Source organism: Mustela erminea, chromosome 7 (genome assembly GCF_009829155.1).
Source record: "Mustela erminea isolate mMusErm1 chromosome 7, mMusErm1.Pri, whole genome shotgun sequence".
Classification (NCBI taxonomy): Eukaryota; Metazoa; Chordata; class Mammalia; order Carnivora; family Mustelidae; genus Mustela; species Mustela erminea.
The window spans coordinates 9,802,241-9,821,203 of NC_045620.1; the positions used below are offsets into that span (position 1 = coordinate 9,802,241).

The 18,963-nt window shown below is 52.1% G+C and overlaps 1 protein-coding gene across 6 annotated transcripts in view; it reads left to right on the top strand.

Annotated features, from left to right (window-relative positions):
• ATP9A (ATPase phospholipid transporting 9A (putative)) overlaps window positions 1-18,963 on the top strand; it is a 129,149-nt gene that overhangs the window by 100,132 nt on the left and 10,054 nt on the right. For all 6 annotated transcript variants that reach the window (XM_032350329.1, XM_032350328.1, XM_032350333.1 and 3 more), the window contains 7 exons: window positions 9,446-9,538; window positions 10,550-10,633; window positions 11,926-12,096; window positions 14,591-14,689; window positions 17,174-17,263; window positions 17,392-17,536; window positions 18,314-18,378. In XM_032350329.1, the coding sequence (XP_032206220.1) occupies window positions 9,446-9,538; window positions 10,550-10,633; window positions 11,926-12,096; window positions 14,591-14,689; window positions 17,174-17,263; window positions 17,392-17,536; window positions 18,314-18,378 (747 nt within the window). The remainder of the gene's footprint in view (window positions 1-9,445; window positions 9,539-10,549; window positions 10,634-11,925; window positions 12,097-14,590; window positions 14,690-17,173; window positions 17,264-17,391; window positions 17,537-18,313; window positions 18,379-18,963) is intronic.

The window sequence follows — 18,963 nt, forward strand, 5'->3', positions numbered from 1 at the left end:
CGGGACTCGGGGCTCGAGGTGATTCCTAAACTCAAGTCTCCTGTTTGGGTCCCGTAGCTAAGCGTTCTTTCTTAACCTTTTCTAACCGTCTTTCTGGTGATGATGTCTGTTGTCCAGACTAACGAGAGAGTAGAATTGCCTGAACAGAAAGAATGTTCCTGGTCCGTTGAAGTGGCAAGACCTCAGATAGTGGATCAGCTTCTGGTTAACCTAGTTCTAGAAGGAAAGGTCTCACATATGGGGACTGGGCATTCTTGATACAATGCATTCCTCGCTGTGTACGCTTTTGTTTAAACACTTGTCTGCTGAGGTGAAATTCACGGACATGAACCATTTTAAAGTGTATAATTCAGTGGCATTTAGTAGATTAAGTATTGTACACCCACCACTTGTTTTTTTTCTTTTCTTTTCTTTTTTTTTTAGAGCGTTCACGTGCCCCGGGGCTGGGGAGTATTGGAGTGGAGGGAGAGAGAGAATCTTAAACAGGCTCCTCACCCAGCCCAGTGCGGGGCTCGATCTCACGACACCCCGATCATGACCTGAGCTGAAATCAAGAGTCAGACCCTTAACTAACTGAGTCACCCAGGCGCCCTGCAGCTACCCTTTCTGTCAAGTTTCCAAACATTTTTAATCACCCCAAAAGGAGCCCTCATGCCCTTTAAATATAGTGACTCCCCATTGGTCCTTCATTCTAGTCCCTGAAATCACCCGTCTGCTTTTTGTCTCAAGAAGTTAACAGATTCTGGATACTTCCTGTAACTGGAATCCTATGATACGTGACCTTTGGTGTCTGACTCCTTTCATTCAGCCCGATGTTGTGCTGGATCCATCCATGTGGAAGCACGAACCAGAGCTCCGTTCCTTTGTGTGGCTGAGTCATCCCTTGTCCGTTGGTTGTTGATAGACATTGGGTTGTTCCACTTTGGGCTGTTGTGGGTCATGCCGCTGTGAGCTCTCACGTGCAAGGATTTGGATACCTGTTCTCAGTCCTTTTGGGTAGAGACCTTGGAGTGGAATTTCTGGGTCATGCTGGGTCCATCACCCACTTGCTGAATAATTTCATCTTTAGAAACTGCCAAATGGTTTTCTGTAACACGGCACCGTTTTACATTCCCACCAGCTAACGTGGGAAGGTTCCAGTTTCCCCACATCCTCACCAACACTTTATTTTCCATTTTTTTTTCTTTTTATTATAGCCATTGTTGTGGTTGGGAAGTGATATTTCATTGTGGTTATGATTTGTATTGACTTAATGACTGATGATGTTGTATATCTTTTTGTGTGCTTATTGGCCAGTTTTATATCTTCCATGGAGAAATGTGTATCTAAGGCCTTTGCACACCTTTTAATTTGGTTGTCTTTCTGTTGTTCAGTTTTAAGAGTTCCTTACATAGTCTGGATATCATCTGGGAGATCCTGGGTAACTATTTTCTTTTACTCTGTAGGTTGTCTTTTCATTTTCTTGATAAAATTCATTTGATTCACAGAAGTCACTAATTTTGACGAAGCCCAGTTTATCTGTTTTTTCTTTCGTTAAGTGTCATATCTAAGAATTTATTGTTAAATCCAAGGTCATGAAAATTTGCCCCTATATTTTCTTATTTTTTAAAGATTTTATTTATTTATTTGACGGAGAAATTTACCCCTTTATTTAGAAAGAAAATTTACCCCTTTATTTTCTTTCCTTTAAAAAAAAAAGATTTTATTTATTTATTTGGCAGAAAGAAAGATCACAAGTAGGCAGAGAGCAGGGGGTGGGAAGCAGGCCCCCTGCTGAGCAGAGAGCCCAATATGGGGCTGATGCGGGGCTCGATCCCAGGACCCTGAGGTCATGATCTAAGCCAGAGGCAGAGGCTTATTAACCCACTGAGCCACCCAGGCACCCCATACCCCTATATTTTTGTGGTTTTAGCTCTTTAAGTCATTGATGCATTTTGGGTATTTTGATGAATTTTGTATATGCCGCGTGAGGTGGGGGTTCAACCTCATTCTTTTGCTGGTGTGTACGCAGCTGTCCCAGCACCATTTGTTGGAGAGACTCTTCTTTCTCTATTGAGTAGTCTTGGCCCCCTTGTTGTAATTCAGTATTTTAAATGTTTTCATTTGTACAATCACAAAAGTTATTGGGAAAAAATTTAGTGATCCCTCAGCATCATCATTTTGTCACATTTATTTCGAATTTTGTTTTTTTTAATATTTTGAAATTTTTTTTTTAATTTTTTTTTTTTTTAAGATTTTATTTATTTATTTGACACAGAGAGATCACAAGTAGGCAGAGAGGCAGGCAGAGAGAGAGAGGAGGAAGCAGGCTCCCTGCTGAGCAGAGAGCCTGATGCGGGACTCGATCCCAGGACCCTGAGATCATGACCTGAGCCGAAGGCAGCGGCTTAACCCACTGAGCCACCCAGGCGCCCAATATTTTGAAATTTTTATTGAAATAACAGCAGCCCCAGAGAACAGTGCAGACATCGTAAGTGTGCAGCTCAAGTGTTTTACACAGTTAGGGCACCCGTGCGACAGCATCCAGAGCAAGGGTCAGAATCCCAGCCTTCGCTACCCCAGCAACCCCCTTGTGCTCCTTCCTGGTCACCTGCATCCTCTCCCCACAGGGACAGAACCACTCTTCCAATTTCTACCACTGATCAATCTCTTTTTGAGATTTTCTCCTTACCTAAAAGAAATCAGGCCGTACATTTTCGTGTTTGAGTTCATTTGTTCAAATTTATATTTTAAGATTCATCCCTGTTTTTATAGGTATTGTAGTTTAAATTTTTTTTTTAAGATTTTTATTTATTTATTTGACAGAGATCACAGGTAGACAGAGGCAGGCAGAGAGAAAGGAGGAAGCAGGCTCCCTGCCGAGCAGAGAGCCCTATGTGGGGCTCGATCCCAGGACCCTGGGATCATGACCTGAGCCGAAGGCAGAGGTTTTAACCCACTGAGCCACCCAGGTGCCCCTAAATTTTTTTTTTAAAGAAATAAAACATTGTGTATTCAGTGGAAGGCCCATCTGCCCTTCCTGGATGTGTTTCCCTTCCATTCCTGCGGAGGTTCGTAATTTTTAAGGAATTTTAAAATACTGTTATCAGACATGGTTGGATATAAATAATGCGTGCTATGGTTTTGCGTATTTTTATTCTTCATGTAAGTGGCATTGCATCATCATCTCCCTTCGTGTTCTTAACATTTATTTATTTTTTTAAGGTTTTATTTATTTATTTGACAGACAGAGATCACAAGTAGGCAGAGAGGCAGGCAGAGAGAGAGAGGAGGAAGCAGGTTCCCCACTGAGCAGAGAGCCTGATGCAGGGCTTGATCCCAGGACTCTGGGATCATGACCTGAGCTGAAGGCAAAGGCTTTAACCCACTGAGCCACCCAGGCACCCCTGTTCTTAACATTTAAAAGGGCTGTATGTTGGGGCGCATGGGTGGCTCAGTGGGTTAAAGCCTCCGCATTCAGCTCAGGTCATGATCTCAGGATCCTGGGATCGAGCCCCACATGGTGCTCTCTGCTCAGCAGGGAGCCTGCTTCCCTTCCTCTCTGCCTGCCTCTCTGCCTACTTGTGATCTCTCTCTCTGTCAAATAAATAAATAAAAAATCTTAAAAAAAAAAAAAAAAAAGAGCTGTATGTTCTTTTCCCTCCGTGACCCTCCGTGATTAATTGTAGCCACGATGGAGTGTTACACTGTATACCTACACCTTAGAGTGTTACACTGTATACCTACACCTCTCTTCCTTCGGCTTGCTGGGGTTTCTTGCTGATATGCCTCTAGATAGTTGCCACTTGTTTTGCCATTGGAAACAGCACAGCCACGTGTGTCCTTGTCCATCCTGATCTCCATTGCACATGGTGCTGATGTTTCTCTGGGGAGTGTCCAGAGGTCACGTTGCTGGGTTGGCAAGATATACATCTTTTTTTTTTTTTAAACATTTTATTTATTCATTTGAGAAAGAGAGAGAGCGAGCCTGAGAGGGGAAAAGGTCAGAGGGAGAAGCAGGCTCCCCTTGGAACTGGGAGCCCAATGTGGGACTTGATCCCGGGACTCTGGGATCATGGCCTGAGCCGAAGGCAGTCGCTTAACCAGCTGAGCCTCCCAGGCGCCCGGCAGTATGTACATCTTTACCTCTGCCAGAGATCATCAACCTTCTTCCCCGAAGTGCTCGTACTAATCTTGGTCCCACTGTTCCTCCACACCCTCCCCACTGTTTGATGGCATCAGACTTTTAAAATGTTGTTGTCACCGTCTTGTTTTACCATTTGTTCTTTTACTCAGAGAACCTCACTCTCCATTCCGGAAAGCCTGGGAACCCTGTGTTCCAGACACCACCGTGTTCAGTAACTCTTAAACCTGGCTGGTCATCAGAATTACCCAGGGACCTTTAAAAATACAGATGACTCTGTCCCATCTGGACCTGTTTTGGTATTGGGATGGTTCCTTGGCATTTGTAAAGGTTTTTCACATCATTTGGCTTGATTGAAGAAAACTCTGCCTAGATCATGGGCAACTTTGGGATATGACTCATCTTTTATTTTATTTTAAAAAAAACCAAGGCATTGAATTTAAATAAAATTTTTAAAATAAAAGGAATTAAAAAAAAAAATGAGGCTCCCCTCTGCCCCGATCTACTGAAGGATTTTATGCCTTAAAAAATCAAAGGGGGCACCTGGGTGGCTCAGTGGGTTGAAGCCCCTGCCTTCGGCTCTGGTTGTGATCTCAGGGTCCTGGGATTGAGCCCCACGTCAGGGTCTCTGCTCAGTGGGGAGCCCGCTTCCTCCTCTCTCTGCCTGCCTTTCTGCCTATTTGTAATCTCTTTCGGGGCACCTGGGTGGCTCAGTGGGTTAAGCCGCTGCCTTCGGCTCAGGTCATGATCTCAGGGTCCTGGGATCGAGTCCCGCATAGGGCTCTCTGCTCAGCGGGGGGCCTGCTTCCCCTCCCCCCGCCTGCCTCTCTGCCTACTTGTGATCTTTCTCTAAAAAAAAAAAAAAATCTCGTAATTCTTCCCGTAAGCCAACAAGGTAGCACCATTCTGATTGGTGTTTGACAGAGGAGAATACTGAGGTGTGGGGTGGCCAAGCTGTCTCCGCAGGTTCGCCTCGCTGGAGAATGTGGAGCTGGGACTGGCCCCCGGTCACGTGGCTGCCAAGTCCATGTTCTTTAACCACGAGGACCTGGGAGTTCTGGTGCGGTGCGAGGGGCGTCAAACAGCTCCTAGAGCCCCCACAGTGACGTTGGGGTGTAGTGTGTCCCGTGTTGCTGCATAGCCGATCACCCCACACTTAGCGGCTTCAAACAACAGAAGATGGTATCTCACAGTTTCTGGGCCAAGAGTCTGGGTGCAGCTTCGCTGGGTCCTGTGGCCCGTCGGGTCTCGCAGCGTTCAGCCGGGGCAGGATCTGCTTCCAGATGAAATCAGTGTTGTTGGCAGGTCTCGGCCCCTTGCGCTTGCTACACTGAGGGTGTCAGGTCTTCACTGTTTTGGCGGGAGGCCACCTCGTTCACTGGCTTCTCTGGAGGGCAGCTCCCGGGTCATCGGGCTTCGTCGGAGGGGACGAGGGAGCCTGTGAACAAGGTGGGAGGCACAGTCTTTGTCACGTGACCTCAGAACTGGCCGTCCATTGGTTCAGTCCCGCGTTGCTAACTAGAAGCAGGTCACCAGGTCTGTGCCCTCTCCCCCCCCTCAGTGGGAACAGGTCTCCCGGGGCATGGATACCATGGGGTGGGGGTCACTGGGAGCCCTTGAAGAAGCTGCCTCCCCTCTCCGTGTAGAAGAAGCAGCTTCATGAGCTGCATTTTGATGACCCAGTGATGCAGTGTGAATGTGCTTGGAAATTGACACATTTCAAGGGGTTTTATGTCCCCGATGCCAGTAGGTACTTTGAGACTCAATAGGATGCATCTCCTTGGCAACTTTTGGGTGGGAGGGAGCTGTTTGTCCCACGCTGCTGCTTCTTCCCCCACGGGCCTATACCTGGCCTGACCCGTGGCTTCTAAATCATATCTTGAACACACATCTGATGTCAAGAATATCCGTGGCCTGGAAGCAGCCCCATAAATCAGGTGGGTGGGTGTTTCCTGGTGAATCAGAGTCATTATCTCCCGCGGATTTACTTTTGTTCCAGCTTTTATGTTTTCAAGTTCTAGGACCATGGGCTCTGCTGAAGTCATTTGAGGGCTGACTCATCCCCAGATACCCAGTATCAGCCATTCTAGGATAAGTGAGCAACCTCCTCCACCCTTCCTTTCGCTCCGAAGGGCTCTCCTTCCCAGATCCACGTCCTGGTTTATGAGCTGTGGCCCCGTGTGTTCTTACAGTGGGAACACTAGGGGGTGCTTGTTGGGTGGACAAATCCTGATTTTCCAAACCGCACCGCACCCTCCCAAGGTTACAAAAAACAAACCAACCCATCCTTTAGTTAAGGCGTTCAGAACAAATACATATGTGAAGAAAGAGCTCAAGCTCTACTCATCTTTATTTTCACCACTGAAAGATGAGACCCCCTTTCCAGAGAATTTTCTCTCAGTTTTTTTTTTCTATGTGTATAGGAGTATAAACATCCACACAGATTTTTATGAAATTGGGATCGAATGTCACATAAGGCTTTCTAAATTCTCCCTGCATTTGAACAGAGTATATATGGTGAACATTTTCTGGTATCAGTGAAAGGTGATTTTTATGATTTTAATGTGTGCGTGGTGCTTGGTGGAACAAAAAATGATTCATTGAATATTCCTTTCCTTGGAAACTTAACGTTTCTCATTTCTCACTACTAAAAGTCAGTCCATAAGCATCCGTCTTCAATGAAATGCATATTATTGCTAAGTTTTCTTGTTTGCTGACCTGTCTCCCTCTCTGTCTGTGGTTCTAACGGTGGAAACCAGCCTCCAGGGCGTGTGGGCAGGTTCTGTACTCTGTAGAGATCTCTCCCATTCCTCCATTGAAGGGGTTCTCGTCCTGGGGCCATTTTGCCTCCAGGGGACATGCAAAAAAAAAAATGGTTGGGAGATTCTTTGGGTTGTCACGATGCAGGGTGGTGCCACTGATGTCACCTCTTGGGTGGAGGCCAGGACAGCCTTCCGACAAAGAATGGTCCCCTCTGCATGGTCGTTGTGTGGGGCCCACAGCTCCCATCTGATGCACCCAGATAGCCTCCTGTCATTTAAAGACACCAGCCCAGTTACCTGCCGGGAGGAAGCGTCAGCTCAGCTGTACGTCTCGGTTTCATGCCTGTGGACCGTTAGGAACGTGCTCTTGGTGGGTTCATCCCCCCCCAGCAAAAATACGTATGAGCTCATGGCCCGTACTTGGCAGGTACTTCCTGCACTCGCAAAGCAAAGTCTTGTCTTGGCGTGAATCTCCGTCTTTGGGGCCAGTGTGCTCGTCTCTCTGAAGGAAGGCTGCGTTGCCTGCTTTGTTTTTGTTGTGTACAGATGTTCCACTGCACCCGCCTCCCGCCCGCCATCCCACGTGCAGTGATGGAGGCCGATCATTGCTGTAGATCATACCCCTGTCATTGTTTGCATAAAAGAGGCCTTTGAACAGGGGCCAGAATCAGACCACAGTGGAAAAAGATGAGGCCCCAAAACAATGCCGTGCGACCAGCAGCTCCCTGTGAATTTACGGCGTGGTCTTGCCATCGTATGAGAGCGAAGTAACCTTGTGATGAACCGGGTGGGAGGAAATGAATATAACGGGAGGAGACGGTGGATGCGTGTTTGTGTTGGCCGAGCTGGCCGAGCTCTCCCGAGCACCCTCGGCAGGAGAGGAAGCTGGAGGTGGCGGGGGGGGGGGGGCAGCTATTTCCTATCCCTGTGTTGTTAAGCACCATTTGGGAGAAGGGAGAAGAGCCCTGGGGTGCTTTCACACCGTTCTCTTTGGCCCAAGTCGCAGGCACACCCAGGTGCGATCCGTGGAACATGCACCGCGCAGAGTTTCCGCTTTGGAGAGGCAGGTGCTTTCCGGGGTAAGGGTGTAGTTCTCAAAGACTGTCGGTGACCACAGGGCATTAGAAAGCTGTCTTGAAGGAGGAAACTTACACTGAGAATTTGGCTTTGGGTGTTTATTTCATGTGTAGTAAAGAGTTCACAGGCACGCATTCTGGGCTTCCCGGGGTGGTGGCATTTAGGCAGGAGGCAGGAAGGGCTGTGCTCCGCTCCCTTGCCCGTCTCTCCTGCCTTCAGGCTCCCTGCGATGGGGGTTGCCAAGGAAGGAATGTCAAGGAATAAGAACTGGGGATTTTACTGCCGTTCTCGAAAGCCAGGATTCCTCAGCCTCGGTGCTCTTGATGCTTGGACCTGATGATTCCTGGCTGGGGCTGCCCTGTGCCCTGTGAGATGCTTCTCAGCATCCCTGACCTCTGCGCACTGGATGCTGGTAGCATCCGCAACCTTGAGTTGTGACAACCAAAAAGATCACCAGATATTGGTAAATGCAAAATCCCCTCCACTGAGAACCACTGGGCTAATAAGCCTTGGTCTCCACACACAGCGCGCTCGAGGGGTGTGTCATGTTACAGTCCCCCGAGCAGGACTGATGACGTTGAGCCGACACTGCGTCCGGCCCTTGGCTGTGCACTCTGTGTAAGTGACATCATTTAAGCCACAGCAGCCTGTGTGGTAAGAGTCGTTAGTATTCCTATTTTACAGATGAGAAAACTGAGGTTTAGAGAAAAGAAGAAGCATGTCCAAGTGCACACAGCTGAAAGCTGGTGTCGGGTCTAAGCATTCGACGCCGGGGCCATGGTGTTACCTACTCCCCAGAAAATCTGGTCAGTGTGAACAAAAACCTGGGTAATCTGGTCCCTAGCTAGGTCCTCGGGTAGACATAAGGGTCTGGAAGTGCCAGGGTTGGCAGTTCTCAGGGAAGGCAGTTTGCTCCCCAGGGGATGTTTATTTATGTCTGGAGACATTGGATTGTCCCCATGGGGGTGCTGCTGGCATCTGGTGGGGACAGCCCGGAGACGCCTCAAAAGGTCCTGCAGTGCACAGGTCAGCCCCCACAGCAGAGAATTCACCAGCCCGTATGTGAATGATGCCAAGGTCGAGAACCCCACTCTGGGTAACGACCTCACTTCCCCACGTTTCCAGGTAGACCACAATTTGATGATCCTGGCAGTCCCGTCTGTAAATTAAGATGCGCTTCCAGCGTGGGAGTCCGTTCCTGTTGGGATAGTACTAACTAAAAACAAAGTCCTTAAATCCTTTTGATCTTGCTTTCATCATTTAATGTGTTTCCAAATGCTTTGAGTTTTCTTCTGTTTTCTTGTGGCCTTTGCCCCAAAGTGAGCCCCCCCCCCCCCTTTTCTGGCTTTTTATCTTTAGCCAAGTGAGAAAACACTGGCGTCCGCTGAGTACACTTTGTACGCCATCTGTCCTGGGAAGTGGGCACAGGCGCAGAAAGTGGGTGTTCCTCTTGGGTATTCATTCCCTCGGGCCCCCTCTCTAGGATGAATCCACCGGAGAGATCACGTTTTACATGAAGGGAGCGGATGTCGTCATGGCTGGCATCGTGCAGTACAATGACTGGCTGGAGGAGGAGGTAAGCGGGCTGCGCGGCGTGAGAACCGGGCTGCGGAGGCATGTCTGCAGGCTGCCCCTCGCGTGGCAAAGCGAGATGGGGCTCCGCTTGTCACCTGTGCCTACATAACAGGTGGCCCCCAAACTTAGCGTCAAACAACACGCTTCTATTTCTCATGGTTTCTGTGGGCTGGGATCTGGGCATAGCTTCGTTGGCTCCTCTGCTCAGGGTCTCCAGAGGGTTTGCTTGGGGCCAGCTCTCATCTGAAGGCTCATGCCGGGCAAGACCCTCTTCCGCGCTCACCTGGCTGCCCTGTGCGGGAAGTCAGCTCCTCTCTGGCTTTTGGGTGGAGGCCGGTGCCAGGAGGGTGGGGAGCACTGGGGGCCACGTCCCAGGCCGCCTCTTCTGGTTCGTGATCTGGAGAATTGGCCACAGCCAGGAGGGAGGAAACCCTCCAGTTTTATCAGGCTGGTCTTGTTTTATCTCTCTGCTCCAGGTAGGAAAAGGCACATTTTCCATTCAGTAATATTCTGTGTTCAGTTAGAGGGTGGCAAACTCAAATGCCAATGGGGGCCAGGCAGGTGAGTCAAGAGAAACAGGCTGGGGTATGTTTTCCTAGCAGGGTCGCACTTTGTATGTTAAGCACATTAGAATATTCTTCCCTTGACAGCTGTTTTCTGGGAAGACCTAGAAGCTGCTGCTTTTCATCCATCGCTGGTTGTGGTTATTTGGGCAGGTGTGGGCGGTTTCGTCTGAGGTTCAAATCCAGACTTACCTGTGAAGTCTTAACAGCGTTGACTTAAATTTTGAAATGTACACTGTGTCAATCAAAGACAACCTCTGTTTGGCCTATGGACTGCCATGTTGAGGCCTCCCTTGAGAAGGTTTGCTTTAGGGGAAAGCCATAGTCTGATTTGCCACTTTCCCCAGCCCCTGTGTCCACTGTAGCATCCGGCCTTCCTCCATGAGAGTCTGGGGCTTGGAGGTGGAGCCCTTAGTGCACCTCTCCACTGACTGTGGTCTGCTTTGCAGTGTGGAAACATGGCGCGAGAAGGTCTGCGGGTGCTGGTGGTGGCGAAAAAGTCTCTGGCAGAGGAACAGTATCAAGACTTTGAAGTAAGTGGTCCTGGGACCTTTTTGTTATTCTTTGCAGCCCTACCCTTATCTCCCCCTCACTCATTCTCCTGTAGCCCTACTGAGGTCCTTTCTGAGCTCCACAGGCTCACTTCTGCCACAGGGCCTTTGCACTTGCTCTTTCCTCTGCCTGGAACTCTCTTACCACACAGAGCTCCATGGCCTGCTCCCTTGCTTCCTTTGGATCTCCGCTCAAATGCCACTGCCTCTGAGAAGTCTTCCCAGACTCGCCATCTAAGGCAGCCCCACCTCACTGCTCACCATCCATCTCCTGCCTCACTTTCTTCACTGTGGGAGTCCCCACCTAGGATGACCTTGTTTCTGTGTTTCCATCTAACATTCTTCTCTGAAGAATAAAATTTTTTTCAGAGCAGAGACTGTCAGTTTGGGTCACTCTTACATCCCAGCACTTGTTAGTTGTGGACACATGGGATATCCTCTGGAAAATTTTAAATGATTCACCTCCTTGGAGCCCTCATTTCTTTACATTGTGAAGAGTTGAACTAGATCATTGACTTTGATGGTCAAGGGTTCCAGCATGAATATGTGTGGTTTATTGTCCTCTTGTCCCATAAATTGTGTGTTTCTTGAGGGCAGGGTCCTGGCCTGGCACAAAGCCTAGCACGTGCATGGGCGTATGACCGACTGGGAGAGAGGTCTGGCTGGGGACAGGGACAGGCTTCAGGGGTTCCTTGTCCTGGCCCACCCAAAGGAGCTATGCCTGAGTCTGTCTCTTCCTTGTGCTTGAGTTCTCTGCAGAGTTTTATTTAGCAAGAATTCTAGCCCTGATAATTGTCCTTCCAAATTTAAAAGCTGTGTTTGAAACAACTCATTTGGGGGATTTTTGATTTTATTCCACGTCTTTGCTAACCCTATAAAGTGGCTAAACAGAAGGGTTGGGTCCATGGTCTTTGGAGGTGAGACTTCATCTTCAGAAAACCGGGTGATCAGGGGCTTTTGGTCACAAAGTGTGTGCTGTGTGCGGGAGAACGTGCTCTCTTTTTGAGATCTTGAGTCGTACCGATCCTTGCAACGGCCCGGGGACGGTGGGACTGTTACTGCTGCTTCCTGGGTGAGAATGGTCAAGAATCAGATACACTGAGCGACTTGCTCGACGTTGCACAGCAGGCAAGTATAAAGGAAAGGGTGGTACTCAGGCCTGTGTAAGATCTGGGCCGATGAACTTGGAAGGATGCTGGACGTCTCCGTTCACCCCACGCTGGCTGTTCCCCTCCCCACCCTAAGCAGTGGCGGCGTCTCCCGCTGTGTCGCAGGCCCGCTACGTCCAGGCCAAGCTGAGCGTGCACGACCGCTCACTCAAAGTGGCCACCGTGATCGAGAGCCTGGAGATGGAGATGGAGCTGCTCTGCCTGACGGGGGTGGAGGACCAGCTGCAGGCGGACGTGAGGCCCACCCTGGAGACGCTGAGGAACGCCGGCATCAAGGTAGGCTGACCCGGCCTGGGGCGCAGCTGCTGAGGTGCGCGATGGTCCCCGCAGCGGAGCATAGAAATGAGAGAGGAGGGCAGGGAAGAGGTGGGAACGAGGAACCCGAGGGCGCGGACAGTGACCACGGCCCTGGCTGGGATGGGCCACTGTGTCCCTCCTGGCCCTCGGGCCCTGTTTCTGGAGGACATCTCCCCCCGCCCCCCACTGGGCTCCACGAAGGTGGGACCGCCTGCCGCGCCTCCTCCCTCCGGCGGGCTCAGGGTGTCCAGCACATTCTTGTTGAGCCACGGGCCGGCCATCTGCCCGTTGTTCTGGGTGAATGAGTGGCCGCCCCGCTGACTGACCGCCTGTTCCAGCAAACTGCTGTCTTCACACGGTTTGGGGCCAAAAAGAAATAAGAAAAGAAACCCTGGCGTTTAATCCTGAGAGGCCAGCAGAGGGCGACAGAGGCGCGCGCACCGCCGCTACAGCCAGCGCGCAGCCCCCGTGTAAACTGTCTTGTGTCCTCGGGCCAGAGGCCTAGTTGGTTGCAGGGAAATGGTCAGCAAGGTCCCCCTTGTGGAAAAACAGTCCGACGTCAGAAGGGCTCGCTTCTGTTGCGCCACGGCGCTCGGATCCGTCACTGGCAACTGCCGTGGGCCTCGTCTCTCTAAGTTTGGGCCTTTCCAGTTCCTGCTTCTGGCTCCATCCCGAGCTTCTCCTCAAAGCTGGTCTCCCCAAAACTCTGGGTTCTTGTTTTTGTTTTTTTAAAGGCTTTATTTATTTGACAGAGAGAGACACAGCGAGAGAGGGAACACAAGCAAGGGGAGTGGGAGAGGGAGAAGCAGGCAGGGAGCCCGATGTGGGACTTGATCCCAGGACCCTGGAATCATGACCTGAGCTGAAGGCAGAAGCTTAGTGACGGAGCCACCCAGGTGCTGCCAAAAAGCTGTTCTAATCCCAGAGTGTGGACTGGACTTCTCTTTCTGGTTTCCCTGGTCAGACGGGAGGGGGAAGGGAGTGTGGTGGGGAGGGGCGGGGAGGGGCGGGTTTGGAGGCAGGCCTCGCGTAAGGTCCTTCACAGGCCAGAAGCTGAGGGAGCTTGGAATTCCCACTTCGGCCCCTTTCTAGATGCAGCAGCCAAGGCCAAGCAAGGCGGGAGGCGTGCTGCTGGGCCTGGGGCTCAGGTCTGGGCACGTACCTGCGGTGCCCCCGGTCGTCCTGACGTGGGGCGTCCGTACTGTCGTGCACCAGTGACTTCCCATGGTTTTCTAGAACTTGAGCCTCCCAGCTCCTTCCCTGGTGTTTCAGCAAACCCTGAACACTGGCACCAAACTGGGATCACTAAAAAGAATACATTTTTTAAACGGCCAGGTGAGGCATTGAGAGAAGAGGCTGACACCCACCAGGGTCAAACCCAGAGCCCCAGCCCTCCCCCACCCCCACCAAAGGGCCCAGTGCCCTTGTCCTGGCTGTCGCATGGCCTGGGTTTGAATCCGGTTTCTCCGCTGACTACTTCGGCAGTCCTTGGCAAGTGGCTGGGCTTCTCGGGGCTCTGTTTCGTCCCTCAGCATGTCACCGTGAGGGTCCCAGGCACCGAACGTGGATGGCCCCTGATGGGCACCTGGCCCGGCAAACGCTCTGGAAACCATTGCTGTTTGCTTGCCCGCACCTCCCCCACTGCCAGCGTGTCCTTTGCACGGTGACTCCGCGCCCTTCCCTGCTGGGGGCAGCGAGAGCAGAGGGGTGATGGGTAGACCAGCAGAGCAGGAAGCACATTCCGTTTGGACTGGGAACACGGGGATTCGGGGCCTGTTCGGAACGGGAGCTGGCTGTGTGGCTTTGGGGCAAGTCACCTACCCTCTCTGAGCCCACGGCAGCGAGACGCAGAATGATCTGTTGGGAGGAGCAGAGGAACCAGTGTTTCCTGTAGGGCATGGAAGTGACCCTCACGCATCCTGCTGTGCCCTTCTTTGAAATTATTTATTGTTTTAAGAAAAATTTCCAGAAGGGGGATGAGGAGGTCAGAAGCTGAGCCTCATGATGTCCGTGGAAGTGTGTGGCCAAATGGATTTCTAGAAGTGTTGCACCAGCTTTCACTGCCCCCAGCAGTGGTCACTTGGGGGTCCTGAAGCCTTTGGAGTGGGGTATTCCTGCAGTGTGTTGGGGACACCATGAGCCTCGAGATAAGTTAGAATAAATGAGGAGCACCTGGCGGGCTCCGTCGTTAAGCAGCTGCCTTCAGCTCAAGTCATGATCCCAGGGTCCTGGGATGGAGCCCCACATTGGACTCCTTGCTCAGCGGGGAGCCTGCTTCTCCCTCTCCTAATCCCCCTGTTTGTGCTCCCTCCTCGCTGTCTTTCTCTCTGTCAAATAAATAAATAAAATCTTTTTTTTTTTAAAGTTGGAATAAATGGAGTTTAGCTCGATGCTCTTGGGAACTGAGCAAACATAGGCTGCAGGCTGGCCTTGGACAGTGGCCCAGAAGAGCCCCTCTCTGCTGTGGTTCCAGGTTTGGATGCTGACGGGGGACAAGCTGGAGACGGCTACGTGCACAGCGAAGAATGCACACCTGGTGACCAGAAACCAAGACATCCACGTTTTTCGGCTGGTAAAGTGTCGTCTGTACTGGGGCCTCGTGGGGACGATGCTGCAGTTCGCAGGGTGACCTCAGAACCCTAAAGAGGGGAGAGAGGAGTGCAGTAACTGCCTTGGGTGGGGGAACTTTACGTCACTGGGCTGGAGGGAATTACTGAGTGGCCCCGGCGAGGCTGCAGGGTTCCTTCTGGCGGTGGTTCAGACGCACCTAGTTCCAGCCCTGTGTTCCTACCCTGGTGGGGGTCACGGTCCCTTCGAGAAGCTGGTGCAGGACACCATCGGGCGAAGGGTGCAGACAGGCCCATGCGTGGGAAGTTGTATCTGTGAGTCCAGATGACCAGACCCTTGAAGACCAAGTCCTTGGATAAGAAGTAAATTCCAGATCACAGATCGTGGCGGGTCTGTCCTCCTGAAGGAAACCCTTGAGGAGCCTTTAGAAGGAGGTATACTGGGTGGGCAAGAGGCAAGCACTTGACCCCAGCGGTGCAGCCCCGAGGAGCTGCTCGAGGCCAGAAGCCGCAAGCTGGGGTCGCTTGACGGAGCTGGGAGGTGAGGAGCGGGTGGTCCCCTGCCGCAGCCAGAGCCCGCAGACTGGAGGGGCCCTGTCCGTCCCAGGAGTGTCCCCTCGACTCCCTGCCTTTGGTCCACAGCCCGCAGCGCCCTCAGGGGATCGGCAGTTTGGGGCGCCGCCGGGTAGTGTGGGGTAGAGTCAGGGACAGCTCGTCTTCAGCAGCCGTGGACTCCACACTTGCAAACGCTCTTATTTCCCGGAATGTATTCGTAACCCCGAGATCAGTGCTCAGGGCCAGAGTCCTCCGCGGCCGAGTGCAGAGCAGGGGGAGCCGTCGTTGTCTGCCGTGCACGTTCCCAGCTGGGCTCACACGAGGCGACCCCTGCCTTCCCTGCTCTCGTCCTGCCCCTGAGCACAGTCCACGGTCTTGGAGGGCCACTTTTTTCTTGCATTTTTGTGCCGTCAGTGATTTCACTGTTTCAGATTCCCCCTCTCAGCACAGGGCTGGAGTGTGTCTAGTGTCGCAAAGTGTAGGGAGGCCCCGACGGCCCTCACGGAGAAGGTGCGAGTGTCGGCTGGGCTTCCTTCAGGGACGAGCTCGGAGGCTGTTGGTTAGGAGTTCCGCGTTCGTGAATCGACAATGCGCATTTCAGAAGATGTGTTTAGGGTGCACTGGGGTGACTCCATTGGTGAAACGTCTGACTCTTAATTTCACCATCTCGGGGTCGTGAGATCGAGCCCTGTGTCGGTTGGACTCTGTGCTGGGCATGGAGCCGGCTTAAGATTCTCTCCTTCTGCCTCTGCCCCTCCTTCTGCTCGTGTGTGTGCACACGCTCACTCTCTCTCTCTAAATAAAATCTTGAAAAAATGCATTTAAATAGAAACATATACAAAGCAAGATTTCTGTATTGACTGAGGGAAATATTATGGCCAAAGGCTCACAGGAACCTCGCCTGTATTTCCCCCAGGAGCAATGAATGGTTCCTTATTTGCTAAGTCGGTGTTCACAGCAGCTTTACAGAGTGTAACTACTGAACGTGAGACTCGACTGTATGTTGTGTAGATTCTGTAAATTTTCTACGTTCTGTATATTTATTTAGGGGTTGCAAACGACAGTCCATGTGGCCACCACCTGCTTTTGTAAATAAAGTTTTATTTTATTTTTTTAAGGTTTTTATTTTTTTGAGAGAGAGGGAAAGCATGAGTGGGGGGAGGGCTAGAGTCAGAAGGAGTGGCAGACTCCTCGCTGAGCAGAGAGCCTGTCATGGGACTCGATCCCAGGATCCTGGGACCATAACCTGAGCTGAAGGCAGATGCTTAACCGAATGAGCCATCCAGGCACCCAAATGAAGTTTTATTTAAACACAGATATGCCCCCTTGTTTACCTGTTGTCTGTGGTTGCTTTGGTGTTATGATAGCAGAGTCGAGTCATTTCAGCCAGCACTGTAGGGTCCCCAGGGCCTGTAGGGGGTACCGTCCGGTGCACTACAGGGAAGTTGGCCCCCCGGCTAGATGCCTGGCTTCTGTTGCCTGCTGCCCAGTCCCCGAGACGAGTTACTTGAAGCAGGCTCACGGATCTCGCCGGGTGTTCGTTTCCTTGTGTGAGAAGGACAGCTGTTATCATTACGCACCTTGTAGGGCTGTTGTGAGATGTAAATGGGGAAAAAAAAAATCCATGGAAAGAGCCTAGCATAGTGCCTGGCACACAATGAAAGTGGGGGCACATTTAGCTCTTTTTCTTTTCCTATGTGGGCCACAGCCGTGCTGGGGGAAATGCAAGGTAGTAGTCGGCATCGCGGCTTTCCCGCTTCCCGCAGAATCATAACAAACCGGGTTTGATTTGGCTCTGGGTCTGGTGGCAGGGGCAGGGCGGGGGTCCCGGGCTGGGGCGGCCATTGTCTTCATCCCGGCTTCAGGAAGCCGCTGTTTGTTGTTCTGCCATCTCCGGAGAGCACGGCCCCCTCCACCCCTCCGTTCCCTTCCAGGTGACCAACCGCAGCGAGGCCCACCTCGAGCTGAATGCTTTCCGCAGGAAGCATGACTGTGCCCTGGTCATCTCTGGAGACTCCCTGGAGGTGGGTGCGGGGACCCCGCCTGCCCGGTCCTCCTGGGAGTGCGCTTCCCTTCCTGCCTGGGGTGGGGGGGGGCGGGGGGCAGGGACCTCGGGTGACCCACCGCCTCTGCCTCCCCCTCCCCCCACCAGGTCTGCCTCAAGTACTATGAGTACGAGTTCATGGAGCTGGCCTGCCAGTGCCCGGCCGTGGTCTGCTGCCGCTGCACGCCCACCCAGAAGGCCCAGATCGTGCGGCTGCTGCAGGAGCGCACCGGGAAGCTCACTTGTGCAGTAGGTAGGTGCCCCCCCCCCACACCCTTCCCCCCCCCCCCGGCACGGATGCACTGGATCCCTCTCTCCGAGGGTGGGTGGACTCTGCTGCTGCGTCCTGGCCCCTTCACGTAGGTCGTGCTCTTCTCCCCCAGCAGACCTTGGCTGTGATATTATTTTTAGTATTTCCCCCCGAGTGAGAGGAGATACGTGCGCTGCAGGGCTTTTCTCCTGAGCTTGCTTTTCCTTTGCTCAGGAGGCAGGAAGCCGCGTCACAGAGGGATGCGGACTGCACACAGTGGGGCCAGATCCGGGCCCCCTGGGCGCCTGTCCCCATCTGAGCCTCCGTCTTCCCGTCGGTAGAATGGGGTCATAGGTATTCAGGTGGTGCTGATGAGGACGACAAAGGGGTAGATTTCAAAAGTGCTGGCCACAGGGCACAGTATCAGCTCCGTAAGTGTCGAGTCGGTCACTGCTGCTGATGGGCTGTGGCACTCTATGCCTCCCACGCAGGGGTGGGGCGTGGACACGGTCCCCCTGCCGCCGCTCCACGGCTGGGGCTCTCGCCGTCACCTGGTGTTCCTCTGACGCTCAGCTGCTCCGTGTGAGAGACAGGAAGCCGATGCTGTGGGTGTGGGGTGGTTAAATGGACTGGGGCAGAAAAGGCTGTAGTAATAAGCAAGCGCTCGGTGAAAGGCCAAAGACTTCTACACTGCTTCCAAGTAAGAATGAAATGTGGGGATCCTGTTTCTCGCCGCTCTCTCATTTCCCGGCTTTTCTCTCCGGTCCGTGCGGCCGGCAGGTGATGGAGGCAATGACGTCAGCATGATTCAGGAATCCGACTGCGGCGTGGGTGTGGAGGGGAAGGTGAGTGCGGGCGCGGGGCGTCGGGGGTGCTGGTCGCTGCCGGGCGCTTGGGGCCACGGTGTCAGGTCATTGTATTGGGTTGGGAGCTGCTCTTCTCCGCTAGCTGGAGCTGCTTTTTCCCTCAAAACATAGCTTTGATGCTTCTGAAAATCCTAGATTCACATGATGAAGCACAAGGAACCACGAAGCGTGATCCCCTGGTATTATTTATTATGTGGGAGTCCGGTTATTGCGTGGGAGTCGGGGATCGACATCACTCCGTCTTACAGATGACGAGTGCTGATTTTTCGCGTGCCGACGCTTAAAAACAGAGCGTTTTGCTGTATCGTCAGGGTACCGTGAATGTACTTGTCACTTTTCCGTGGCCATCACAGTGTCCGTAAAAGCACCCGTCATCACGCTGTCTGCTGATGTCTTGGGGGTCAGAGAAGAATGTGGCGCGGTCTTCCCCTCACTAAAAGCTGCATTTTTTAAAAAGTTGGTGTGTTACAACAGTTCTTCTCTTTCTGTCCTTATTACCTCTGTGCTTGCCTTTTACTGTTCTCTCTGCCCTAATTTGTGACTTCTAAATGGCGACCGGCAAGA